Below are 27,897 nucleotides of genomic sequence, written 5' to 3'. Positions count from 1 at the left end.
TCGAATGTTCTTTCTTTGCTGCGCAGGGGGAAGAGGGAGAGGGGGGGTTATCACAAAGAGTGCAAGCTGGCAGGAGGAGAAAAGTTGAAGCTCTTGGGATATACAAGGAAACAGCCTCAAGTTTTATGGTGCTTAGAGCCAAACTGTTGCTGGGGGATATTTGGCTTCAAAAATTTGTATCCCCACAGAGTTTTTGATTGAAATTTCCCCCAACCCCAAAAGCCAATGCTCCTCTCTCCTTTCTGCTTCGAAACCACTCGTAGTGCCCCCCTATCCTACACTCACGACGACCCACGACGCCGCGACGTGCTAAGCTTGACGTAGCGTTGCATCTTTCCCATTTGCCGCGAGATAACGTGGCTCGTGTGTGGTGGTGATGGTGATGTATGTGCAAGAGGGAGGTCCACGTGTGTTGAGAGAGAGAGAATAGAAATGAAAAAAATAACGGGGCCTGCAAAATTTAATTCCGGCCGCACGAGGATGGAAGGCACCTGGGTGGGTCAAAGTTAGATCGGATCTGGAAAATTTGCATTGCCTTTCCTTTTGGAAAAGTTTCCCCTCGAGAGGTTTCTTTGGAAGTGAAAAAGTTTGAATTGATTTCAAGTTGATCGCACTGGAGGGAACTTCATAACAGCCAGTTGATTTTGCTTTTTTTTTCAATCGTGAGGAGCGTGCTTGTCAAAGATGAAGTATGGGAAATACTTAGCGTCCAGGCAGTTGGAACTACCTGAATATTCGGGCCATTTCATCGACTACAAGGCATTAAAGAAATTGATCAAACAGCTAGCTGTTGCCACCAACAGTAACGAGGAGAATGCGTCGATAGCATCTGAATTCAGCCGGTTGACCAACACCGCGATCCAGGAAACGTTGAAGGAGAACAAGGCCTCGTTCTTTTTCCGAGTTGAGAGAGAACTAGATAAAGTCAACTCGTTCTACCTTGAAAAACAGGCTAATTTGGCCGTCAACTTGAACCTCCTTGTGCTTCGAAGAAACGAGTTGTTTGGCAAATTGTACAGATACCTCAACCATCAGCATGTGAGCGGAGACGCAAATGCAAACGCGGGGTCCTCGATAACCTCAGATGTGCGCAACTCGATATCGTTTCTCAACCTATACCAAAACTTTAAAAAAATCCACCAGGATTTGATCAGGCTCCAGCAGTTTATCGAGTTGAACGAAGCGGGCTTTTCCAAAGTGGTCAAGAAATGGGATAAGCGGTCAAAGTCGCACACCAAGGAGTTGTTCATCAGCACCGCGGTCAGCGTGCAGCCCGTGTTCCACAAGAATGAAATCAACGAGTTGTCTGACTTGGTCACGCAATCCTTGTTTGACATTGAAAGTATCATGGATGGCGATTTTACTTGTTTGAACAACTACGCTCTGCAGTTGCTTAACCCTGACTTGCACTTGCAACAAGCGGGAGAAACGGCTCATGAAATCCAAATTCAAATAGAAAACGACGACGTGAAGGAGTCACAACCAGTCTTCACGAGACACTCTTCTGTGGGCAGTATCCAGCCGAGCAATAACGAAGTCGATGAGCTATACTCCAGTTTTGTCAATGTACTCACCATCAAGGACCCCGACTTGTCATTTTTGGCGCGGTGGATCGATAAGGTCAATGGCTCAACCAAGGCCGTTGACTCGCTGTTTAGTCCCTGCGTCAAGGTCAAAGTATCAAAGATTTTCTTACAATCGATTGCCAATCTCAAAATTTCCGACACTTTTTTGGAAACTTTTTTAAACTTGATTAACTATGACCTCGATTTCACTTTTGTTAATGATGATTTCAACAATAACAAGACGATATTGCACGAGTGCTGCTCGATTCCACCGGCGTCAAACCACGAGACGCACGTGGTGATCAACAATGGAGTGAAAGTGGTCAACCCGAACGATTCGATTAACCACTCGAGAAACTTTATTGTCGAGTACATGGTGAAAAACTTGTCCAAAGCTGAAATTGACAACTTGTTGATTCGCAAGGACTTCAATGGCCGCACTTGTCTCCATTACGCGGCCCAACACAATCGAGGCGACTTGCTTGAAATCATCCTCGCCTCGTTCCCTCGCGACCACATTGACGATTTAGATAACGACTCCATGTCGGCGTTGTTGCTCGCCATCAAACATGGCCACCTCAGCATCATCAAAATGTTGGTTCAATTTGGCTCTAACCCCTTTCCTACAACGAGCAAGGACACGTTGCAATACTTGCCAATCAACTATGCGTGCAAGTTTGGCGATTACAAGATTTTGGAGTACCTTCTCTCTCACGTACCTGCGGGGGACCTGTCAAAAGCATTGGTGAATCAGCAAGATGTCGAGGGGCTTCTTCCCTTGCACGTGGTTTCAAGAGCAGGCCACTACAAACTCATCAAGCTTCTAATTCAATACGGCGCGGAGATTAACAAATGCGATGGGTTCAATAAATGGACGCCTATTTTTTATGCTGCCGCTGAAGGGCACGTCAAAACGACGCAAGAGTTGGTCAAATTTGGAGCCCAATTGGATATTATCGACGAAGATGGCTACAATGTCTTGTACTACTGTGTGGTGGAGGGACACATTGGCGTCATCAATGAACTTCTAAGCTATCACCAGCAAGTCTTTGGCAAGACGACGCCTGAGTTGCGGTCGCAGAGCATTGAGAGTAATACTTCGATGGCCATCTTGGGCGACTCCAAGGCCGCCGATGACGATGACGATGACGATGACGATGATGATGATAATGATGGCGGAGAAGATGATGATGACGATTCAGAGGATAGTGGCTCTGTCGAGAAGAATAACAACCCCGATAATATTCCCGACTTGCAATTGCCACCTCCAATCTTGCCACTTCGTCGTTACGGCCACAATTTTTTGGAGCAAAAAGTGCTCATCGAGTTGATTTTCCCTCAGGAGGAACAAGGTTTTATCAACTTGTTCAACTCTACAGCCGATTTGAAACCCGGTAGAATAACACTCACGTCAAACATTTCCGATATTGTGCCGAGAAATATATTGCTCCCCTTGGAAACGCAGGGAAGCGGCGGTGGTTGCAGCAACTGCGTGTTCCAAACCGACGTGGACTCGTTGAATGAGTTCCGCATCGATTTTGAGATTTTCCCCAAATTCGGTACGCGATTAATTGCTAAAACCACGGCGTTATCCTTTTCCCATGTTGATACAACGTCACCTGAAATCAGCTCGATTGAACTCCCCTTGTTTGACCTACGATTGAAAAACATTGGCCAGTTGAAATTCAACTACCAGATAATTTTCCCCTTTTCGGGCACTATGCTCGAAACGTCCAAATTTGACACTTATTGGAAGTCGTCGACGAGTTTCGTCAAGAACAAGCAGACTTTGAAGTTAAACGCCGCGGGAGGACTTTCGCCAAACAATTTTTTATCGCCACGGACCACCACTGGAGTTAGTGCCAACCTCAACTCGCAAGGCGCAGGCGCAGGCGCAAGCTCAAGTGCAAGCTCGCAATTACCAAAGGACGTCACCAACTCGTCAATAGTCACCGCCACGTCACTTTCAGGAGAATATCTCCGAATCAAAGTGTGTCTATTGAACGATGGAACTCCAATAGTGTGTCCGCATTGGGCCATCACCATCACGGAAAGTATCGACTTGTACTTGCCCAATCTATCACTCGCGCAATTGACCTCAATAACTAATGACTTGTTTGACTACTCCAAAGTGATTAGAGACTTTTCCAAAATGACCGTTAAGGACATACGATTGATTAAAAAACTACTTCGAATCATCTACTTGCCCTTGGACACAGTGTTGGAGATTTTGAGTCCCGACATCAACTTGAACCTCGAGCTTGTGTTCCCCTCGACATACGAACTCGAGCTACTACCACTCGTTGGAAACATTCAGAAAAATTTAAACACCTTTATAGACCTCACACTCAACGATGTGTTTAACCACATGCAGCTGTCGTCAAAGAACAAGACCCAAGGCAACACTTTAAGATCGATTATTTTCCTTAGCTCAAACTCGTTGATTTGCAAAATCTTGAATTGGAAACAGCCCAACTTCCCCGTTTTCTTAATCATGAACGGCATCACATTCAACAGCAGACTCAACAAGTTTGAGAAAATGTCAACCAACGGCTTGTTGATTGAAGAAAGTGGTGGCAAATCCCTATCCAAGGCATCGGCATTGAACAATTACCAAGAAGTAATCATCCGATCCATCAAGGAGGCAGTCAATTTCACCATCAACAACAACTTGTTCGGCTTGATCATCTCGATCCATTTGCTTGACCTTGTGCCCAAATTGATCCCCTTGATCCGGAGCCGCGGTTTAATTCTTGTGGCCTCGAGTGATGTCAACGAACAGGAAGAAGAGAAAGAAGAGGAGATCTTGAAGCGGGAGTTGGACTCTTATAAAAAGACAGAAATCAACGGGTTGAGATTCGACGATGTGCTCAGCTTCAAAGAAAATATAACGATGTAAGAAAGAAAAAAAATTACCTTAAAAAGGATTTAGTTCATTATTAAAATTTTTTTTTTTTTTGAATATCATAGCGTTTGTATTTGCTTCCATAGAACAATCAAATCATCGATGACGCCGAGGCGGAGGCGGCGGCGGCGGAGGCGCTTTCTTCTTCATGGCCTTGCGCCGAATCGACGAGTCCGAATTTATCGAGCACGAGCTCGACGCATTCGAAGCGTTGCCATGCTGGTAAAACTGCAGTCGCGACTTGCGCGACACGGGGATCTGCGGGAGCGGCTTGGAATTCAAGTACTCGTTCGGTAAGTCCAAGATGTTGCTATCCTCGCCGTCGCCGTCGCCATCGCCATCGCCATCCAGCAGATGTTGCAAAGATACGGAGTCTTGCGTATCTTGCAACGACATATGGGTTGAGAACTGAGCGAGGAATACATTGTTGTTGTTTTCTTCAAACATTGATCTCGCAGCGGGTTCATTTTTGGTGGTGGTGGTGGTGGTGGTGGTGATGCGCTTTTTCAACTTTTCGCTGTTTTTCCGCTCGAGGGTATTATGAGCCGTGGTGTGTTTGTGGTAGTCTGATCGCGACGAGGAGCGCATCGAGGCTACGCGTGCAAAGGGGGGAGGTTTCGTTGCGCTGGTTAGTCCTTCGCGCGAGCCCGTTTTCTCGGGTGATGATTCCTGTGATGGTGGTAATGATGATGATGGTGATGAGGTGTGTTCTTTCTGTCCGTTTCTGTTACCGTTACCGTATCTGGATCCAGATCCTGATCCTGATCCTGATCCAGTGCTAGAGTTTGAGCCAGATTTGCGTAGCCAGCGAACTTTCATGCACTTGGAAGCCAATTGTCTCGCCACTGCATTCTCATCGGGTTGTGGCAGGTTGGTTGGTTGCTGGCCGTCTCGAGATTCAGAATTTGTAATGGTGTGACTTAGCACATCTAAAATCTCCTTCGACTTGTAAGCTCCACATTCCTTCAACTCGGAAAACTCAAGTATCGGGTACAACACTCGCAAGTAGGTGATGATGAGTATGGCGTCCTTGTGCTCGAGATTGTTTAGCTCTCTGATAAAGATATCAATCAAGATTTTCAAATCGTTGCGATATATCAATTTGGCAGTGAAGGGGGTGGTAAACACCAAGTACAAGAATTTCAAAATTAGCAACTTGATAATTTGTGACTCTTCTCGATTCAAATGATATATCAATAAATTGATCAACCCGACAATGTTATTCATGTTTGAATGCTCGTCATAATCCTGGTTGTTATGGATCAACTCATCAAACACACGGTTGGAAGCCTCGTGTTCTGTATACGAAGTCATTAAAAACTGCTCGTTTATAAGTAAAAGAAGCTTCAATTCTTCATATGCCACAAGCCGACTCTCGTCATGGAACTCGTCGTCATTATCCAACTCGTAGTTGTGGAAATCTTCAGATGTCAACAAGTACTTGATTAGCGTCGGGATCATCTTGTTATCCTTGCTGCTGAGGTCTGAAATCTCCTGACTAGACAATATCTCGGAATAGTACAAGTATTCAAACACCAAGTCGCACCCGAATTTGAGAATGACAAAACTCGATTGGTTCATGTGAACAGCGCGGATCTGGGTCGTGATAAACTGACACATCACCAATAGAAATTTCGATCTTTGCAAGTGGCCAAACAACTCTTCAATGTTGATCAAATCCAACGCTTCGTTCGTCGACGAAGAACAACTCAGTAGACTCTCATCATCCCCCACGTCATTTTCATTCGTGCTGTTCTTGAGCTTGAGCAATAAGAGCAAAACAATGCACAAGAACTCCTTGAGGCACTCACTCTCGTATTTCACCCTCTCATCAACAATCCCCATGCCGCCTGCTCCTGCTTCTTCCTCGTCGTGTTCTTCTTCCAAATCCTCCTGTTGTTCTCCCCCTCCGTATAGTAGTCGCTGCTCGGTAATCGCGGTAAACGTCTCCAAGAACGCCAACATCTTCCCCACGCAGAATTTGTAATTTTTCACAAATAAATTCAGCATGAGCAATTTGAGCGCATACAAGGAAAGCTCTTGGTACGTCGGGGTCGTCTTGGTGTCGACATACACGTTATCGATGATGCACTTGATGAAGATTGAAAAATTCTCGTTGCACTCCAGGGGGTCACTATTGACCAAAACCAGGTTTACTTCGTCGTCTACAAAGCTCCTCGTTGTTACTGATTGCGTGGCAAGCAGGATTGTGGTGGACGATAGCGATATCATGGTGGTGCTAGTGGTGATGGGCTGTGGTTGTGCTCGTATATAGCTGGGGGACTCTGTTAGCGGACTGCTTAGGTTGATGTTTGCCAGTCGAAACATCATGTGTTACGGTGACTCTGGGGGAGAAAAAGTCCAGGCTTGTAGGTAAAGAGCGTGTATATATATGACGGGGTTCGATGCTGGTGATAAGAGATATTACGAGGTTTCGAAACCTCATTAGGAATTGAACAACGTTCTGCTGGGGCAAGTTTCTTTTTTTTTTTTTTACTGGTGGTTAGGGGGTAGTGCTTGCTCTACCCCCTTGAAAGAGGGAGCGGAAGCTTGGACTTGCATTATTTGCCAGTTTGGCGGTTGGCCGTGGTGAGAGAGCGCCCCTTCCCCTAAGGTTCTTGCTTCTAACTGGTAAAGGGTCAAGTCAAACTTTAAAGAGAGAAAAGGGGGATAATGTTTGTTTTTTCGAGTGGGGAGGGTATCCATTGGTGATATATGGAGGGACGTTGCGAAGAGTTGGTACTAAGCTTTTCCAATTTACGCTGCTCCTTCAAAAAGACTGACGGTATTGGAGGCTATAGCAGAAAGATGCCTCGACAAAGTGGGTAAGATTTAAGAAAGTCTTTTGCGTTTGCGTTTGCGCCTGCGCTTGTGGCTTGTCGCAAGGTAAGAACTGCTAGATTCCACTCCACTCCACTCCACTCCACTCCACTCCAACCCGGCCCTAGACTGAAAGTTGCAGTCTTTCAGTCTTGCTCGGCTAATGCTGGGACCCCAGCAGAAAGAGAAGAAAAAGAAAAATTGACGATGGTCGGTGCTTTCACGCAGAATGATGTCATTTCATATTTGGTGATTTTCGTAGCAAGAAAATCAGATTGTTCTTGTCGAGCCCAGACCAAACTGGAAAGGAAAACAGGGTGGGCCAAAACTAGTCATAAAAGACACTGAAAGAAAAACCAGACGGCTGTAGCTGGCTCGAGTGAAGCTCAAACTGCTGTGGGTGTTGATCTTATGTGGTTTCTGCTAATCGTAGCGTGTCGCCCTGTGGGACCAAAGTCGCGTCGTGTGTCGCGTTTTTTTATTTTCGACACCTCGCCGCGTGATGTGAAATGTCACAGCTTCACGTTGAGGATCGAAACAAATAACAAATCTCGCCCACAATCAAAACAACAACCATCCGCCATGGACCCTGTTGCCAAAAACTTGTTATATACTACTGGTCCCCCCCCTCCTGTCCGTAAAATATTACCAGTATCAATACCCGTTGGAACTCATTTACCCAGCATCTTTTTTACTTGCTAAAAACCGCCATCTTCCAACTGCCAACAGCAACATATATACATAGATATATAAACATAACGTGATTCATGGGGATACAGGAGATTTTGCGGGTCACTTGGCAGATCATCCAGGATGGAGAAGTCGGCGAAGGCGGTGACCCCAAGCAGCCAGACCCAATTCACACGGTTGGTCCGCAACGGGTGTTTACGGCACAAGTCATATTGACATCGGTGTCAGGAATCAGTCTATTCCTACTATTCTGCATCATGCGGTACCGGTGGCCACACATATATGCCGTGCGTACGTTGCGACATCAGGGCACGAAATTGCTCAAGCCTTTGCCCGATAACTTGTTTGGGTGGTTAAAAGTCGTGTACACGCTAACGGATGAGGAGATCATTTCGTTTTCAGGGTTGGACGCCTATGTCTTTTTGAATTTTTTCAAGATGGGCATCAAGATCTTTTTCACCTTGACGATATTTGCCATTGGTGTTTTGAGTCCTATTCGTTATTACTTTACGGGCAATTACGATAAGGAGAGCCTAAGCCTAGGCCTAGAATCTTCTTCCAAGCCAAGCAGACCGCCAGATTTCAACGATGATTTCCCCAGATTTCTTTGGGTATACCCGCTCTTCACCTATTTGTTTTCGATTGTTGTGTTTGTTTTTCTTTACGATTTCACCGACAAAGTATTAAAGACTAGGCAAAAGTACTTGGCGTTGCAGGACTCGATAACCGACAGAACGATTCGGTTAGATGGCATCCCCAAAAAATTGCTTCTGCGCGACAAGATCAAGAAATTCATCGAGGATTTGGGGATTGGCAAAGTCGAGGATGTCAAGTTGATCTATGATTGGTCGCCACTACAGCAGGAGTTCAACAAGAGAAAGAAACTCATAAGGAACCTTGAGTACTCGTATGCCTCAGAGTACAAGTTGGACATTGATATATATAACCAACAGCGGATCCCGGCAGTGAACCCGATCTGGAGCGAGCAGTTGGGTAACTCGCAGACGGAAGATGGCATTATAGACATGTCCAAAGAACTCCTCGATATTGATTGCGAAATAAAGCTGATTCGAAGCAAGTTTGACGCCGACTTGACAACCATCAATCCCAAAGTCCATCGAGAGTTTAAACAAGTACCCTCTGCATTCATCACCATGGACTCGGTCGCCTCGGCGCAAATGGCAGCCCAAACGGTGTTGGACCCTAGAGTGTACAAGCTCATCGTTAGCCTTGCTCCAGCACCAAAGGACATTATCTGGCAAAATTTGAGTTTGACCTATGCTGAAAAGTTGCTCAAATCTTACTTTATCACCTTGCTAATTGTCTTGAGTTATGGATTCATCATCTTTTTGGTGGTGCCCTTGACGTCGTTGCTCGATTTGAAAACCATTAGCAAGTTCTGGCCAGAATTAGGGGAAATCATTGGCAGATCCAAATGGGCCACTACATTTGTCACCGGTATCCTTCCACCTTTGTTATTCACCATCATCAACACGCTGTTCCCCTATTTTTACCAATACCTATCTCGCAAGCAAGGATACTCGTCAAACAGCGAAGTGGAATTATCAACATTGTCGAAAAACTTTTTTTTCATCTTTTTTAACTTGTTTTTGATTTACATTGCCGCGGGAACTTTTTGGGATTACATGTCATATATTAGTGACACCACAAAGATTGCCACTCAGCTTGCCACGTCGTTGCGGAGGATGTCCCTTTTTTACGTGGACTTGATCTTGTTGCAAGGTTTGACCATGTTCCCCGTGAAATTGCTACAAGTGAGCGATTTTCTACTCCTCAACATACTCGGCAAATTGTTCTTTTTCAAAAAATTGATTTTAAAGACCCCAAGAGACTACCGAGGCTATTATTTCACGCCCCAGGTGTTTGACTTTGGCATTAACCAACCGCAGCACATTATGATTTTCATGATTATTCTCATTTACTCCGTGGTGTCAACCAAGATTGTCACTTGCGGACTCATATACTTTATCTTGGGGCTCTTTGTTTACAAGTACCAGTTGGTGTACAACTTTGTCCACCCGCCACATTCAACGGGGAAAGTGTGGCCAATGATTTTCCGTCGTGTCGTGTTGGGCTTGGTTATTTTCCAGCTTTTCATGATTGGAACGTTGGCGTTGGATAGTGCCATCTTGTTGTCGCTCTTGTGCATTCCAACCATCATAGCTACAATGTGCGTGTGGTACAATTTTGAAAAGTACTACGTGCCATTGAGCGACTTTATTGCCCTTCGTGCCATCTTGAACCCCGACAATTTTGAAGAGGTGTTTGACAATGACGATAACCTGTTTAGCTCGGGTGATAACCAGAGCGAGTCCAATTTAAACCTGTCTGATGATTCAAACAACAATGATGGGCCTGTCGATGAGTCGACTTTTCTCAATGATGGAGAACATAACCACCGGCGCTACACCACCGTCCCCACCCCTACCCCAGAATCTAGAAGGGATAGAAGAGAATCGACGCTTGATGAAGAGCGTGAGCAGTTTACTGATTACACGTATCCGCCGCTCATTGAACCCTTGGATGGCCCATGGGTCGGGTTCACGGGAAACATCGTGTCCATGGTGGAGTATAGGTTTAACGCGCTGGATATTTTGGAGAATGGCGATGGCAACGGCAACTGCACAGAAACCGAGGACGTTAACGGCGAGGTGTCGAGAGTCTTGACAAGAAAAGAGACGGAGACTATCGTCGATAAGAAGTTGGCTGTTAGTGAGTGGGAATAAAGAAAACACACACACATTCACACCAACGAGGGCTTATAGCCGCGGTTAAACTATAAATTTATTAGAGCATCATAAAAAACGTGGATTAATATAGACTTTTATGAATCTAATGCATTGCTAAAGTTCCTGTTTTTCTTATGGGTAATGCTTTTGATCTATCTTTGAATTTACCGTGCAATGAAGGTGATTTTGAAGATTGACGCTCACACAAATGAGAGGATCAACAACGCCACGCTTGATGTCTATTTTTTTCATCAAAATACATCATTTAACAAGTACATCACACGACATCTAATCAAGTTATCCTCAAAAAACCCTTTCCATCAACTACACACGATCAATACCCCCCCAACCAAAAAAAAAAAAAAAAAAAAAAAAAAGAGAAAAAAAGAAAAGAAAAACATCATTCAAGAACTAAGCAGTAACAACATCGAATCTACGCTTGCGAGGCACTTTAGAAACTTTAACAGGCTTAACCTTTTGAGCCTGGAAGTTCTTCCGCGTGATGGCCGTCTCTTGCAACTTCAACGCCCTCAACCTGGGGTCAGATACGTAATCCGGTTTCACGACACTATAATCGCAACTTAGCCCAAACTTGGCACAATTTTTGCACGTGGGTCGCGTCTCGTCGCATTTCACGTGCTTAACTCGACATGTCCAGCATCCTCGTTTCGAACGCGGCAAGAGTCTTCTTCTTGTGTATTTCTTCTTTTTGATTTCGAATTGCAGGTGCTGTTGGTTGATGGTGATGGGTGATGTTGCACGCGAACTGGGTGCAGTTTTAGCTTGATGGGTTTTGTGATTGTAGTCGTCGTGGTCGTGGTCGTGGTCATCATGGTCATAGTTTTCGTGGTCGTGATCGTTAAAGGAGCCTTCCGTGCTTTGATTGTTCCCCTTGCTGGTTCTGCGCCTGGCAGCTGCAACGGAAACCAATTTCGTATCTCTGCTACTAGTGGTGTTGGTGGTGGCATTTTTCGAAAATTGCAAAGATTTAGAATACAACAGGATCATGGTTGATGGGTCGGGACTGTGGTGGTGGTATACATTAGTCGCTGGTATTCCTTGTCTATTGCTACTAGGTGTTGGGTTTGAAGAAGATCTCATGGCTCTTTGGGGCATTGGATGGGAAACATTTGTTGGAGCAGAAACAACCGCTGAAAGATCCACTTCCAAATTGAGTGATCCGGTAAAAGTGTTTGCTCCATTGAACTTGGAACTGATGTGGTTGTGTTTGTGGTTGTGGTTGTTGTTGGGTTGTGTTTCATGCATCTGAGGATAAGTGGGCGTCGCGCTCGGTAAGGGGCTTTTGGCGGTGGTTTCAAAATCTGGTTCTCTCGATAACAACACTTCTACTTCCGACTCGTTGTTGCCTACAAGCGACGTGCTTGAATGCGAACTCGATCGAATATCATCAAAGCAGTATGGTCCTTCCGAAACAACTGTTCTTGCAACATTGCTGTTGCCGTCTGCCCACTGTGGGAACGCCGATTGTGGTTCTTGAAGAGGCGGCCACTGAGCACCAGCGTCACTGTTAGCCACACTCTTGATAAGAGCCTGCTTTTGTAGAAACAAATCTACATTGGATTGAGCCTGTGTTGGGTTTGGGTATCTTACAGGAAGGAGGATGGAAGTTAAAGACTCCATGGAAGTGTTGAGGTTGTCGGTGGCTGCGTCAGACGACTTTTGATCATTGAAGTTTACGTCAAAAGCTCCTTGAAAAGTCCCTTCTACTTGTAAGTTTTTGTAGTTGTTGTAAGATTGACTAGTATTTAGAGTAGATGAGCTATTGGCATGGCCAAATTCGCCTGTACTGGGCATGTCGAATGAGCCTCCATCTGTTTGAAACGAGGAAGCAGTACTAATGTTGCTCAAATCAGAAGGTTGGTGGTTCCCCATATAGTCAGCTGAAACAAGTTGTGCTGCATACCAAGGTAAGTTGGGGACTGCGTAATAGTTGCCCTGGATTAGATATGTGTGAGGATCTGCTGGAATTTCAACGGTTGAAACCTGTGAGAGCCCAATGTCGTTTTTGTCGTTCTTGTCGTCGTTATCGTCGTTGTCGTCGTTGTCGTTACCGTGGTTGTGGTTGTGACTGTGATGGTTGTGACTGTGATTGTTGTGACTGTGGTGGTGGTTGAAAAGCAGTGATTTTGCTTGATTATCTTGCTGTTGAAACTGCTGTCCAAACAATAACGGATTGCATCTAGCGACATTCAAGCCGTACTTGTACTGGTACTCGTCCTCCTTCCTGTTTATATTTTGATTTTGTAAAGCACCTGACATCGCTGGCGAGTTCAACGAAGAAGAGGTTGTAGGCGATGACGAGGAAAACACAACTGAGGACTCAACTGGAATCGTGTCTTCGGAATTTTGCAATGGATAAGATGGAGTGCTTTTGAGCTGCGGAGATGCCATAGATTAATAGGAATGTGCTTGAAATTGAAAAAGTGGGGGGTTTCTGGAAAGTTGTTTCTGTACTAATCCTTCAGACAACTGGGGAAATACAAACCTCTTAATTTTGCAGCCGTTGTTGTAATTGTTTGCTGAGCGTCAACAAGTTGCACAAAACCAAGTCCTGATTAAATCCTACCCGGCTTGAACTTCTAGTTGATGATAGCAGGAATGAAAACTAGAAGAACGGGAACCCTCTTTGATAAGTGAAAGTTTGATAGTCAAACCGTATATGTTTGAAAATAATCAATTGAAAGCTGAACGGCAACCAAACCAACTGCTTCTAGTGCTTGACAAGTTCTGACCTGCGAATTCTTGAGCTTTCTTGTATCTCTTTCTTTTTTGAGCCTAGGTTGGGGTATAGCAGTAACAACAAAAGCGCTCTTGTAGGTTCCAAAGTAATTTCCAAGCTAATCGGTCCCACTCGTGACTGTGTCCTTGAACCTGACTGGTGTCCCAAAAAAAAAATTATAGCAAAGGAAATGGCAAAAAAAAAAATCTACGGCACAGTAAAACCTGCTTGTAAAATAAATGAACTTGTATAACTAAACCAAGTGCAGATAAGCAAGCAAAGCATCATTTTTTCCCCTTTGGCAAGACTCAAGCGGGCAAGGAGCTGGGTTTATAAGTATTCTTCTTGAGAACCTACCCACCCCGATAGCTAAAGGCTTTTTGTTTTTTTTTTTGACTTTTTTTTTAATTATTTAATTTTTTTGTTCTCAGTAATAAAGTGGGCGTGGTTTAAGCTTTGCATCTCAGACAATGTTCACGCTCATGTTCATGTTCATGTTCGTGCTCATGTTTATGCTCAAGCTCATGTTTATGCTTATGCTTATGCGTATGGTTTGGCTTATACCTGATTCATCTATTGTGGCCGTAATATTGCCTCAATGGTTTTAACCTTTTGGCAAACTCAAAGTTTCATATCCAATATGTAACACGCGTATCACACATTTCACGCATACAAAGCACCTGTTTGTTTTTGTCCCTGCTGTGGAAGCTGGGTCCACCTTTCGTTCTCTATTGTTGAAGAAAAATCCCACAAACATTTGATCTGCAAAAAAACGTTAGAATTGCATAGTGCCGTAGAGACAACAACAGCTGATTTAAGAGTACGAGCACCTTTTGCTCTTTAATCACAAATATATAAAAGAAAGGTCAATCTCGGATGCACTGGGCGTAAAGATATACATCGGATTTATGGACAGACACAACATCCTGACAGAAAAAAGGGCCAAATGTATTTGGGTTTTCCTTTTTTGAGCAAACGGAAATTGCGCTGCTGCTTTTGCTCTGTCTGGGGAGGCGTCGTGGTCTGAGCCACGTGACTTGTTTCAAAATCTTGTGCAACTAGACACAAAATGGGTGATACCGTATTTGTCTCACCTCCACTCGACACAATCCGATACCCAACCACAGTGCCGTACCACTAAAGAATTTTGAACAACCCAGTTGACGTCTGCTCTTATACAGCAACACACAAGTTTAGGTTCCAGTATTGGAATCTAATTGACCTTGCAAAGATATACCCAGTAATTGTTATTTTTTTTTCTCCTCCGAGTTTGCACCAATCCAGACAGAGCTTGATTGATCAATTAAGGTATTTAAATGACCAACAGCTCCCTCATTGATTGTTCCTGGTAACCTTCTCACTCACCCTTCTTTCCAGCTCTCTTACCTCCACACCTTCTTTCGTCCTCCTTTTTTTGCCCCGGTGGATGCAGCTGGAACCATCCTCAACTGCCACCGAAAATGTCCGTGCATATGGTTTAGGTGGAAGTTTAACCATCTACGGATGATGCACGAGAGACTGAATTGCAAAAAAAAAAAAAAGAACCCTTCAATCAAACGTTTGCTTTGAAAAGGAACTGGTGAGTGGGAGAGAGCGAGAGAGCTAGAGAGAGGACCCCTCGTAGGACTAACGAGTATTAGCCGAGGATTGGCGATAAAAAAATAAATTCTAGGGGAAGGGGAAGGGGAAGATAAAGGGGTGCCAGCAGAAATGCCTTTACCGACACTTGATGGTTCGAGAACCCGGGATGGTTTGACCTCGTTTTGGAATTGTCCTGAAGCACGACGTTCTTTTTGGGGAAGTGGGGGGGCGGACGGAGGAGACAAAGATTAGAGTAGATACAACTGCAGACGCAGATGCAGATGTAGATGCAGATGCAGATGTAAAGGAAAGAGCCTTGAAATTTTTTTGAATTTGCCTGGTCGAATTAGCTCGAATTGTGAATTTCAAGAATGTTATAGTCCTGCCAACTTTTGTGTGATCTCGATGAAATCCTTTTTTCAGAGTTCCAGCACGTACAATTTTCTTTTTGTCAAGAGCTGGAGGAGATAACCTTGCAGGTATACAATAGATATCAATGCATGTTTTGAAAACGCAATATGAAAATATAGAAAAAGAAAAATCACAGCAGAGTTTTAGGATCAAGGCTAGTGGAAACACATCAACTCTCCATAATTTACCTCCTGTCCATTCCTCGCACATCATTCATTACATTGCAGATCTAAAAAAATAAAATCCGTTTTGGAAAATTAAAAATGAGAAAAGGATTGGCGAAGCTATTCCAACGACTTTCTATATTCCCCCCCCCCCCCCCAACACCTTGGGATTTACACCCTCTTGGGCCCCTTCCCCCTATTCTGAAGAGAGGTTGAATGATCTTGTAAAAGAAAAAGTCGGTTTTGATTATCGACTTTTTGGGATGTAAAAGTCCCCACAAAAGCAAAGAGAAACAGAGTTTCGCGGCATTCACAAGGTTGTTACTTTTTTTATGGATATTTCTTGACAAATTAAAGAGAATTTGGTCCTGCAAGAAATCCACATGACCAGGCAAGGTTTTGTTCGCGAGAGAAGCGTAGATGCGGGAAAAGCTTGTTCACTTGCAAAGCATCTTCTTCACCAAGAGTGCTGGATTGAGTTTGCTGAGCTCAAACAAACAAGCACTACGCGTGTGGAGCTGATAAGAAAACTCACAATACAAGAAACCCATCCCCCCCTTCCATCCAGCCAGCTCTGTTCAAAAGCACCACGTTCTGACCAGACTCTAAAAGTAACCCTTTTTAGAGCTCATCGTGATGAGGTTTGACTTCTTTCACCTACGTGGGCCGACTCACACGCGTCTAGGAGGAACCGAAGAATACTACTGAATTAAATTTTCACGAGTCAGTTGGTGTAATTCTTGGAAAAAAAACCATGGAACTTCCAAACCACCAGCCAACAGCAGAATCTAAACTAGCTGGTGTTTTAGTTGATGTTACTACTCAAAATGCAATTGGGACATATTCTACTTTTGAACAAATTTACCCTTTTTGATTGTTAGCCAACTGTCATTTCAGTTAGACTTTTTTAACTAGCCCACCATTCCGACCCCCCTTCTATCTAGCCTTGAGGTTTTAGCGAATTTGATTTTTAAACTCCCGCACTAAAAGTCCGGAGTTTTTTGAAGCGAGTAAATACTTATCGAGCATGGATTTTGCTAAAGAGTATAGAGTATAGAGTATGGAGCACATATTTGTGGCAATCTTTGGCTGGCATGTTCTTGGAAAAGCAAAGCGGCCTCAAATTTTAAGCACAGTACGGGGAAGATTTTGAAGAAAAAAAAGCTCTTCAATAAGGAGAGCTGGACAAACTCCCACACGTGGGAGAAGCAGAAGAAGATGAAGACAGATTTTGTCTTTTGTCAAGAGAAAACTCCCTGTGCATGGAGGCAATATAGATAAACTTTTACAAGTATTCTAAAATGAACTGTTTCCCACGGTTTTTCCAAAAACTTCCAGGTTCAATTCGCAGCCTCTGATAACACAAACAATCACCCACTTTGGTTCATCCAGGCTTCATCCAGATGTTGGGCACACCCTCCTTTTGAAAAGAAAAGTTTAGTAACTCCGCAAATAAGCCAGCACCCTTGATTTCACCTAACAAACGTTTAGTATTTTTGCCGTTTTGTTGCTATGATTGACGTCTAGCCTATGCAAATAGAGTAGACTAAAATTAGACAAGGATCGACGTAATAGGGAGCAACCTCAAACGTGGATTTAAGTGTCTGAAGATCCCTTCATGTCTCTAAAATCCCTGTGCGCAAAAAATATTAGAAAAGCACACTAGCTGTTGTTTTATCAACCCTGCTTATTCGCAGAATATGTTTTTTTAGGTGTTTGTAACTTTGCAACCCTCTCGCTTGTGGTGAATTTTCTTCATCTTTATTTTTTTTTTGGAATAAGGTGTAATTGCCCGGCACGGTAGACATGTCGACGACTTGTCAGCCGCACAACTCTTTCCATAAATCTTCCCTCCTGTCATGTCCTTATTCTTATTCTTATTCTTATTCTCAATGATGATGGTGGTGCATTCGTCTCTCCACCAACCACGCGCGATTCTCTGACAAAAAATAGACCCTGAAGAAGTGAATGTCTGTCGTACTTTGTAGAACAATCCTCTGGACAAGATAACAATAGGCGTCTTGTACACAGACAAATCGCGTTTTCGGCATGGTTTTGGGACTTGATCTTTTGCGGGTGCATGTGAACATCAAGATCCAATACAAACCCTTCTTAATTTGTTTGTTTGTTAGTTTCGATTTTGTAGTGTATGTCATGAGAGTGGCGTTGACATTTGCCGTATTTAGAAAATCCCAGCTTGTGGTGTGTCTGTTTTACTTGTGAATGTGGACCCGGGGCATCTATCACAAAAAATAGAAAAGGTGAAGTGTGTTTTAGCCTTTAATCAACGCCTCATCAGCCGGGGATTAGATTTAGCGAGGCCAACAGGTGCCGATAAGCAAGAAACCGAGATGATAATGATCTGCAGCATAAAAAGAGAAATTGTATGCAACACTAGTATATTGTGCAGAAGATCTGCTTTACAAAAAACACAGGGCTAAAGTCAAAACCGGGCGGTGAGATAGTCTGTCCTGTAATGGAAGCATCGGCACCCTCCCGAGTATCCAGCGTGCGTGCATGGATAATGCAAGCACATGAGATTGAACTTTGCCTTGCAAACCTATTCCATTAAGAATAGATGACAAAAAATTGTAACTTTGACTGTGTGAAACAGCCAAAAAAAAAAAGATATAGCCACATCAAGTATTTTCAAGGGGTTTGTCACATATCTCATCAACCATATAACTACATCTCCAATCGCTCTTCTCATTTGTTGATCGTAATTCCCACTTCCCTCTACGCGGTGAAATACCTGCCTAAAAATAAAGGAGCTTTTACCCTCGCGAATACCCGACATTCCTCAAGGCTCCTCGACATGGCTATTTCTTTTTTGTCAGATGGAATTCAGTCTAAAAATTGTGTCCCTTTTCCCAGCGGCGAATTGTTAGATGAGCCGATTGGTATTGTAAACTAGTTTTAACACTTTTTTTCCCTGGCTTCGAGCACCTACCCACCTGTCACCAAGTCACTAGCACCTCCCATAGCCACGATAAACAAGGGATGTTGATCTTGCGTCGGAGAAAAGTACAAAGTTGAGACAGCGCTCGCACCCACCTATTTTGTTGTTCAACGTCCAGCGGCGCACATATGGTAGGTGGTGGAGGAGGGGGTGAGCGGGAGAAGGGATGAACGTTGACCCCAGTTTCGATCCAGGACAGGACGATCAAAAGATCGCCTTTTCTCTCTTTCGTAGATGCAATACCTCGAAAACGCATCTATCGGAGAGTACTTATCACAGGTGTGTGTTTAATTCCAAAGTCACTAGCTTTATTAATTTCATCTAAATTTCATCGAATCAATCCCTGAGTACGAAATGGCGTAGGCAAAAAGTCAAGGCAGATCTTTCTTTTCTGTAATGTACATCGGCGAGGAGAAATAAGGAAAATTTTTGGGGGGTGAAACTACAGCCGCTTTACTTTTGGCACAAAACGCTGAGATTTGAATTACGTAATAGAAGCGACAGGAAAAAAAAGTGTCTTGAGTTTGGAGGAAATTTGTGCCACAAAATTAAGCCTCAGTAAGACGTTTCTAGAAGGGGGTCGGAAGGAGGGTCTTTTGCAGTTTCCAGCACAGAGTATGGTCAGGGTGCTTTCTGGTCCCAATTCAGTGAGCAATCGAGAGAAAAAAGTTTCAGCATTTGGTTCAGCTTTAAAGTTTGGGATATTGGCCTGATTGGAAAACTCTTGTTCAACGTCTTGAGAGATGTCAATTTAAGAGAACAACAACAGCTGGAGGTTCGAGGATCTGTTCAGATAGTCTGAAATTCGAGTATTTACGAAATAAATCAAGATGAAGATCTTCATCGCTGTTGAGTTCATTAGCCCCCCCCCCTCCTTCATAGAGCCAAGATCGCAAAGTCTTGATGTTTTTTATTTTTAGGGCTCTGAGTGATGAAAATATAGCATATGGGGAAAAGTATCATGTAAGTATTATGGAGCTGGCGTTGACGCCGGACGATCAGCCAAGCTTGGGAGAACCTGGCAAAAAAAAAAAAGAAGAGTAAAGAAAAAAAAAGTGCTTCAACCGATCAGCGCAGTTGCGAGACCACATGGGTCCTTGCTGCTGTTTAAAGAAAAAGCCAAATCACCATTGCAGACTGGTCCAAAAGAAACCAATTCGGACGATTGAACTGGGCATGCAATTCGAAGCTCGCTTACAAGTTTGACGTATATAGCAGTAAACTCACCAACAGGGTCACAGAGCTTATTCTGTTGTTGTTCTATTTTCTTTTTGTTTCCATGACGTCCATTGGTCGCTCAGTTGACGTAACTGGTTGTTTGAGTTAAGTTGCAATACATTAGGTTGCTACTTGAAGCAGAACTGAGAGCTGGTAATGGACGAATGCGGGTTCAATCGAGACTGACCTCAGCCAAAAATATTGTATTTTTTCGTAATTCTAGCAATCCACGGTGCAGCCGTGCGGGAACTTTGTATCCCAGCAAAAAGTTTCCCTTTGTTTTCGAGAGGTCCAGAATATATGGAGAATTGTGTTCACGGCTTGTCTGCTTGTTTATAGCCCAATTTAGTAATCCAGTTTTCAAATTGGCGGAGATTCTGCCAGTTGCCAGTTTCTCGAGACATTCTTTCAGAAAGTATACACCAATTGTCCAGAAGGGCGGCTCCTGCGTATACTAAAAAAGGTTCGAGTGCTACCAAGTGCGTAAAAGACCCCTTAAGTTCGAATCCTGAGATGCGCAATTCTTTTTTTGTTGGCACTTCTTGCCAGCTACTTTCATCCCAAGTTGACATCATCTCGACGCAGAAACAAGCCAATCTAGCTCAATTGTTCAATTCGGTAAGCCCAAAACATTTTATTCAGGCTCAATCTAGTACGGCTGGTTATTCGATTCACGGATCGTTGCTCTTTTTGATTTTTCAAAAAAGAAAAAAAGAAAAGTTGCTGTCTCGAGACTCTTGCCTCTTTTGAAAGATTTCGTACCAAAATGGGACCAAAAAACTTCCTCAATTGGAACCTGCGTCTTGCAACAAGTCATTCCAATTTGTCAAGCACTGCAATTTTTTGCAGTTTTTATCTTGGATGTTACCTTATCCAGCAAGGAAGCAGTCTACAATCCAAGGTTTCTTTGCATCCTTTACCGCAGGGGATGAATCCTGGAAGATTCCAATATACTGGGGTTCATATTGCGGCAAGAGTGTATACTTGCAATTGCTCGGATTGTAATAGCGAGTAGTGTACATTGGCAGAAATGCAGTCCCACATTTCTTTACACACACTCTCTTTCCTTCTCTCTCTGGCGCTCTGGCGCTCTCGCTTCGTTCGCGATGCCATCATCAAAAAATTTTTCAAACCCAGTTCCACATCTTCCTTTTCCTCCTTCTTCTTTTCTCTTTTTGGCTCTCCATACATATTATTCACTTCCGGATTACCAGCGAGACTGATTTTGCATCTGTTCAGTTGAGCAAAAATGGCTGGAAGGAAATTGAAACTCTTTTCCTTTTTCATTTTGGGGGAGGAAAAGAGAGGTGTGAGAACTTTAGTCCATCGTTATTATAATCCAGGCATCTGATTTGTGGAGATGGATTGTTTTGGTTCGCTCGATGGACACATTTTCACTCTATTTTTTGCTCTCTTTTTTTATCAACTTAGAATCTTCTAGCATATAGGGGTCAACTAAGCTTCAGCATGAGACCTAGATGGAGAGATCGGTTCATCGAGATATCAGCGTTTGTAGAACCTGGGTTGTTTACAATTTGAGCGAAGGATCGCACTGGCTCGGCACTCTCGCGAATTTCAGCAGAGAATTGGCGAGCCTCTACTGTTTTTAGCCCATGAAACGTCGACTAAAACATCTGAATATACAAAAGAGGAGCTGATAAGGCGTGTTTTTTCTTTGTTTTTAATTTGTGAGATCTCGCTTTGTGCCTAAGGTCCCGTGATCGTCCCAACCCAATCGCTTTCATCATCCATGGCCGTGGTCTTTTCACTTTGAGCCCATTGGCGAACGGGCTGATGCGCAAGTGTGGGAGATGCTCTACGTCGTCGCATTTGGCCACACCAATGTGGCCACCTAGATTAAAAAAAACCAGCCCCGTCTGAAACCAATCCAATTTTCGAAAATGCAACGAATCAATGTTCAAGTCGAGAGAGAAGTAGCGGGTATGATGCTTGGTGACAAAGATTTTTCTTTTTGTTGGTGAATACCAGCATAACCAAAGTTTCAAATATTGACGTAAGAAACGGAACTGAAGGAGCTAGCTTCTTCTGCCATTATATAGAAACAAGCATAGGAACAAAGCAGTGGTGATGGAAACAAACTGTGCAATTCTCATTCACTGTGTGCCGCTAGAAGAAGTGGTAGTGGTGGAAATGGTGGAGAAGGATAGGGGCCGAGGAGCCATGCGGGTATGTGCATGTGTGCTTAGGGGGGAAGAAAAGATCCAAACATCAACAGTTTACGCGCAAAAAAAACAAGGTTAACTTTTTTTTACGCGGCTTACTTTTTCCCGCGTGGAAGTGTAAATAAACAACGAATAATAATCGCGTTTGTTTCCACGCTTAAAAGACAATGTCGAGCCTCATCGAAACGCCAGCTTACTAGTGCTTGCCCTTGCTTGTTGTTGGTTGAGTACAATAGGACAGGGACTATCCCCAATGCAGTTGCAATCGCGGTTTGTTTTGAAAATCGACGGAAATCAACGTGGTATCTACATAATCGTCAGAATAGTCATAGCTTGTGCAAGTAAAAAAACAAAAAAAAACAGCTCTCTTGAGACTTGTCTTGCAGTTGCTTGCTAAGATTTGCATGTAGGGGTGTCCCTGAATTTACGAAGCAGAACTGGTTCCAGCATTGCCGTGTTTGGGTAACATTTGAACTAATTAATCTGTTCTTGAAGCGCCCGTAAATTTTTGCTAGACATCTAACCGTCAATTTATACTGGGCAATGAGTTACCCCCCCTTCTCCATTCCTCTACTGTTTTTTTTTTTTTTCCTTTTATTTTTTTCTCTTTTATGATTATACCAGAACAGTTTTGATAATTCCCAGTTTAAATACAACTGTTCTTCCTTTAGCAAAACCAATAGTCAAACTCTTGACAGTCTTCCCCCCTCACCCAAATTGTCAAAAAAAAAGCTCCATACTCGAGAAAAAGAAAACCACGACATGATTAAAGTGGCTTCTCAAGTGCAGCACCAACCACACCAGCAGACTTCACCGCGCAAGCAGACCCCTGCCCTGCCCAAGATCCGAGGAGCCATTAGGCAACTCACGATTTCGAGGCCGCAGGCTGCCAACAAGAGCTCTTCAAATCAGTTGAGATGCAACATTATCCTCGTGGCTAAGTTCTCGTTCAAAGCCGAGTCCTCGAACGAATTGAGCGTCAAGACTGGGGATATCTTGAAATTGTTGGATCAACCGAGCAATGGCTGGATCTTGGTCAAGTACATAGATCGAGTCTGTGCCCCCGGGTTGATACCGGCATCGTATGCTGACATCGCCGTCAACGACCCTGTTAACCCAATTACTTTACAATGGCTCCACGCCGAAGAAGAGCAGGATATCTTTGCCGACCACAATTATCTCAATTTGCAGTTCAACAAGGTTGAATCGAAATTCAAAAGCATCAATAATAAGCCTTACCCCATTGCTGCATCGATTCTGAATTTCTTGCTTTATAACCAGAGATACTGGTATAGACTAGATATCGAACACAGCGACAAGTCCAAAAGCTACATTTGCCGATACTACCAGGATTTCTACAATTTGCACATCACCATGTTCAAATTGGTTGACAGGCTCACCAGGGATGACGAGTCGAGAGTGAAAGATTTGAAATTGCCCAAGTTGCCCGAGCCTCTTCCCACACTGTGCAGCTTTGACAACGGTGACAATGACGTGATTGGCGAGGAGGAAACGCAACAGATTGCATTGTTGTTGAAAAGATGCGGCGATCTCAATGTATATATCAACAAGTTGATCTTGAACAAATATTTCCAGACTTCAAGTGATTTAATCGACTGGTTGGATGTTGGTTACAGCAATCTGCCTGGGTTTACTATTTTGGAGGAAAATGCCAACAGGAAACTAGGGGAGAAAGAAGACGAAGAAGAAGAATGGCAAGAGGAAAAACTAGTAGAAGGAGAAGGAAGAAAAGAGAATGGACTCACCAACGATGAAATTAATGAGCGAATTCTTCCCAACTCGATCAATATCGTGAAGAGGTACAACGAGAAGAAGCAGAGGATAGAAGAAGAATTTGAGGAAAGGAGACGCCAGGAGCTCGAGCTGAAAAAGCGTGAAGAAGAAGATATAGTTGATGAAGATCTTCCTGCTTGGTCGCAGTCCAAGAATATATACAACAACTACCAACAGGCATCGCATGCATTTTCAGCAGCAAGACAAGCCTCAATCACTATAAAAACGAACAACTCCATGAGAAGATCTTCAAAGACGCCTCCAAGCACAGCTCACAACTCACTAGGCTTTAGAAACTCATGCAGCCGGAAACTGAGTCCTCCTGACCGCAAAAACTCAAGCTCGGACGCTAGTAGTGCTTTTTCGGACTCGCCTAGCAAATCCAAGTCAAGAGAAGGTTCGGGCATGGATTCCAACACTTCAACCGAAAACACCTCGCTTGAGTCCGCTGAGTCAACAAACACGCCTACTCGTGCTAACTTTGACATGGCTCCAGCTCCACCTGGAAAGCAACCTCGTGCACAGAACAGCAACATGCCTCGACAACAACAGCAACCACCACCACCACCATCACAACAACAACCATCCTCTTCATTTCCTCTTCAGCCAGCAAGCAATTCGCCATTTCCCAAATTCTCACCCAAAGCTGATTACTCAAATTTCGCTTCCAATCCGCTGATGATCAATTCAAACGGGTCTCCAGGGATGAAGTTCAGTCCAAACATGAATGGCAATATGAAGATGACCAATGTACCAAAGATGCACGGTGGACCGGTCCAGGTTAGCTCTCCATCAAGAACGGGTCATACTCCATCTTCACCTCAGTGGATTCAGCATGGAGCCAAGCCGTTCCCATTCGTGAACCTGAATCAGCACCAGCACTCGGCCCCACACTCGGCTCCATACTCGGCTCCATACTCGGCTCCACACTCGGCCCCACACTCGGCCCCACACTCACCATCTGGGCCTTACCCATCTCGTCCTCCAGCTGGTATGTCAAGGAAAAAATCAGGACCAGTTCAACAACCTCAGCAATCCTCGTTACCACCAATGAGTCAACCCGTCAACAGCAGCAACAACAATAGCAACGGACATTTGGTGGCAATGCCACCCATGCCGATGAAGAGCTCTAAAGATCCTCACCAGTTCCTCAAATGCAACATTTCCAACTACAACAATGTCGTCATGCCTGCTGTATTCCACAAGTCGCAAATTAGAAGCATACAGGACTTGAAGATATTGGTAAAGCAAAAGATATACTACACGAAACTATTTATAAAATTGCCCAACTTGAACAATTACGAAAACATAGACATTGTCAACTTCAACATTGTCGAGTTCTTACGGTTTAACGATAAGGTGTTGTTGAAAGTTGCCTGAGTGCAAAATATTCACTTTCTATTTTTTTTTTTTTTCCTTTTTGCTTTTGCGTGGTTGCTTCAATTGTTTTAATTCATAAATATTGTGAGAGTCAGTGGAACTACCACTACTACCACACACAACATATGTTTTATAGTTCATGGCCATCTATCTGGGTTTGATTTTGCCAAAACTGTATAATTTCTAGTTTAATTTATTCAATGCCGAATGTTCCACTTACCTCTGTTTGCAAAAGGTAGTCGCAAAAGATAATTTGGCGTATCATGAAAGCTACGGCAATTTTTTTTTGTCAAACAGAGACCGTAGAGTTTGCCTTGTGGATGCATTACTTGTATGTGCGTACGATTCTTGCAGCAGCCTCTTCCCCCCTGACCGCCAAGTGCTACAATCGCGATGCTATTGGAGGTAGACAAGAGAGTTACGCACAAGCGCAACCATTCTGCGCGGCCTCGAGGCCTCGCTACTGGTTATATCAACTAGGATATTCGTTAGCAAAAAATGAAGATTTATCACCCCATAGTTCTTTCCAAAAAATAAGCAGAGTGGCGTGTGCTCAACTCGACCAACACCGAGCGATCCAGTTTCAATTGTGTTTCTCCTAGACATTAATCGCAAACAACACACACTTCCTGCTCACTCAATTGAACCAAACGTACCTTCCTTTGTGTCTTGTTAGGTTTCTGCAAACTCCATTCAAAAAACGTTCGAAACATGCCTCTATAATTTTCGAGACATGTGGATTTATTGACCGGATTTACAAACTACGTTCTGCCGACTTGCGTTGTTCTGGAACACGTGGTTCCAAAAAAAAAGCAGCTAAAGAAAAGCGCAGTTTGGTAATGAAGATTTTTCTTCCCTCAAATATAACAACTATTGAGGTTACACTCTGCTCTTGAACAAGTGAACGTGGAGCATTTTACGAGATGGTTAAGTTGATGGTTTTTTTTGCTCTTTCTATGATAATGTGGGTAGCGCGCCACGAAAGAGGGAATGGGGGGTTTTCGGGGGCGTCTTGCAACAACAGCAGATTCGGCCTCGTGACACAAATTGGGAATTAGATAGAGCAGAAAAGTTACCTCTTTCTTTCTTTTTTTTTTAGACCTGGCGCCGTATTGTCCCAAACAGGGCAACAGACTTACTAAATTGGTGCTTCTTTTTCTTTAGAGAGACTAGATAGAATCATTGACGTTGCAAGGATTTATCTAGATGACCGTTGATCAAGACGAAAAGAATTAGTTGGAGAGATGGGACGTGCTAAATGAAAAACTTCAAAGAACAAATTTGACAGCATTTTTAGCCCTCGTCGTAGCACCGTCAACCGCAAACCAAATGCAAGCGAAGATCCGAGACAAACATCTGCAGTTTTCCGGGAAGATAAAGCGGTTGGCGTTGACTTGTAACTGCATGTGAATCTCGTTACGAGTCTTGAGGTTGCCCCACCAGAATTGCGTTAGTAGCACTTTGTTTCCCTGTCCCCCTCACAGGAAGCATCGAGGTGCAACGCGCGTGACGTATGCACCTGGACACGCAGATGTTCCATTCCACCAACGGTCATGAGCTTAGGCGAGAGAACGATGTCAGATTGTCGATTTGCATCGCCCAAAAAAAGAGCAAAAAAAAAAAAAAACATGTCACTTTTGAACTGTAGAGTGAGAGTGAAGAGGCAAGGCGGAGGGACAAGTCGATAACGAGGAAAATCTTCCATCGAGGCTGGAACGACCTGGTCATGCTGCAAGTTGGAAAATCAAGCGGGAGGAAGCACTTGGTTCCCGGGCAACTAGCGAGAAGTATCGACTTGAAACGGTCGTGAACCAGCACGTGAGAGACGAATCACACGGTACTGTTCACCACTATCCATCTCGATCTCAATCTCCATACCGCGAGAAACAAGGAAAAAAAAACAAAAGCAGCGACAGAGATACTCTGCAATTTATCTCCAGTCGGGAACAGTATTGCGATTGGGATCAAACTCTAAGTTGAAAGACCGCGATTATTTTTTTTTTCAAAGTTCGAGTGGACATCATCTGATAACAAATCGTCATACAGCGATGGTTGCGAGTGCGTTTTCTTATATCCTTCCCTGCAATGTTATTGGGGTTGGGTTATTGAGGTTGGGTTATTGAGGTTGGGTTATTGAGGTTGGGGGATTAAGCTTGTTAGAGGAGTGAACATATTCTTTGCCAGGTCAAACTAAAGACAACAAAAAAAAAGAAGCGTTGAACCAACCGTCCAGCGAACCTTGGGTGGAATAAGCTTCTAAGTTCTTACAGCTGTGAGTTCAGCTGGGCACAAACAACCAGGACAAGAAGGTCAAGCTGTTCTAAACAGCCTTCCTCTCTTCTTCTTTCCTTTTTTTTTTTTGCTCGTTCATACCTCGTGTCGCCATGGCGGATCATGTTCTAATCATCTTGATGTTATCGCTTATAAGAAGTGGAGAAAAAGAACACTTACGGCACAGAGAGAGAGGCAGGAGTATCAAAAATGGAGGGATTGCTCAAACGTCACCCTATCCTCGATTTCTCCCCGATTGTCTCATGTAAAGAAAGTGATCGCATTCTTGAAAGAAGACTTCAGGCAATCGATGCAATCGCTGTTTTTTGGTATATATCCCATGGGTCCTACCAGAGCTATTGCGCTTCACGCTTACTTCACGCTTACTTCACGCAGACTACATATTTACACTTTTGGTGAGAAAGGTCCAATAGGCTAAATTTTTTTTAGTTCTTGGATCGCAAAA

General features: G+C 43.7%; 5 protein-coding genes across 5 annotated transcripts; 3 read left to right on the top strand and 2 right to left on the bottom strand. All coding sequences in view use genetic code 12, as the record gives it.

Moving 5' to 3' along the window:
* Window positions 1-684: 684 nt before the first annotated feature.
* LODBEIA_P05910 (uncharacterized protein) lies at window positions 685-4,464 on the top strand (the record flags this gene model as incomplete). Its single annotated transcript, XM_066976294.1, has 1 exon — window positions 685-4,464. The coding sequence occupies one exon, from the start codon at window positions 685-687 to the stop codon at window positions 4,462-4,464; it is 3,780 nt and encodes a 1,259-aa protein (XP_066827529.1).
* A 102-nt stretch (window positions 4,465-4,566) lies between these two features.
* On the bottom strand, window positions 4,567-6,801 carry LODBEIA_P05900 (uncharacterized protein; the record flags this gene model as incomplete). The annotated part of the gene is made up of 1 exon (XM_066976283.1): window positions 4,567-6,801. The coding sequence occupies one exon, from the start codon at window positions 6,799-6,801 to the stop codon at window positions 4,567-4,569; it is 2,235 nt and encodes a 744-aa protein (XP_066827528.1).
* Window positions 6,802-8,057: 1,256 nt separating this feature from the next.
* LODBEIA_P05890 (uncharacterized protein) lies at window positions 8,058-10,727 on the top strand (the record flags this gene model as incomplete). The annotated part of the gene is made up of 1 exon (XM_066976271.1): window positions 8,058-10,727. The coding sequence occupies one exon, from the start codon at window positions 8,058-8,060 to the stop codon at window positions 10,725-10,727; it is 2,670 nt and encodes an 889-aa protein (XP_066827527.1).
* Window positions 10,728-11,141: 414 nt separating this feature from the next.
* Window positions 11,142-13,142, bottom strand: LODBEIA_P05880 (uncharacterized protein; the record flags this gene model as incomplete). The annotated part of the gene is made up of 1 exon (XM_066976260.1): window positions 11,142-13,142. The coding sequence occupies one exon, from the start codon at window positions 13,140-13,142 to the stop codon at window positions 11,142-11,144; it is 2,001 nt and encodes a 666-aa protein (XP_066827526.1).
* A 9,606-nt stretch (window positions 13,143-22,748) lies between these two features.
* On the top strand, window positions 22,749-25,160 carry LODBEIA_P05870 (uncharacterized protein; the record flags this gene model as incomplete). Its single annotated transcript, XM_066976249.1, has 1 exon — window positions 22,749-25,160. One exon carries the CDS (start codon window positions 22,749-22,751, stop codon window positions 25,158-25,160), a length of 2,412 nt encoding a protein of 803 aa, XP_066827525.1.
* Between the last annotated feature and the right edge of the window lie 2,737 nt (window positions 25,161-27,897).

The sequence above is a fragment of the Lodderomyces beijingensis genome (genome assembly GCF_963989305.1).
Source record: "Lodderomyces beijingensis strain CBS 14171 genome assembly, chromosome: 1".
Lineage (NCBI taxonomy): Eukaryota > Fungi > Ascomycota > Pichiomycetes > Serinales > Debaryomycetaceae > Lodderomyces > Lodderomyces beijingensis.
This window is presented reverse-complemented; position numbering and strand designations above follow the sequence as displayed.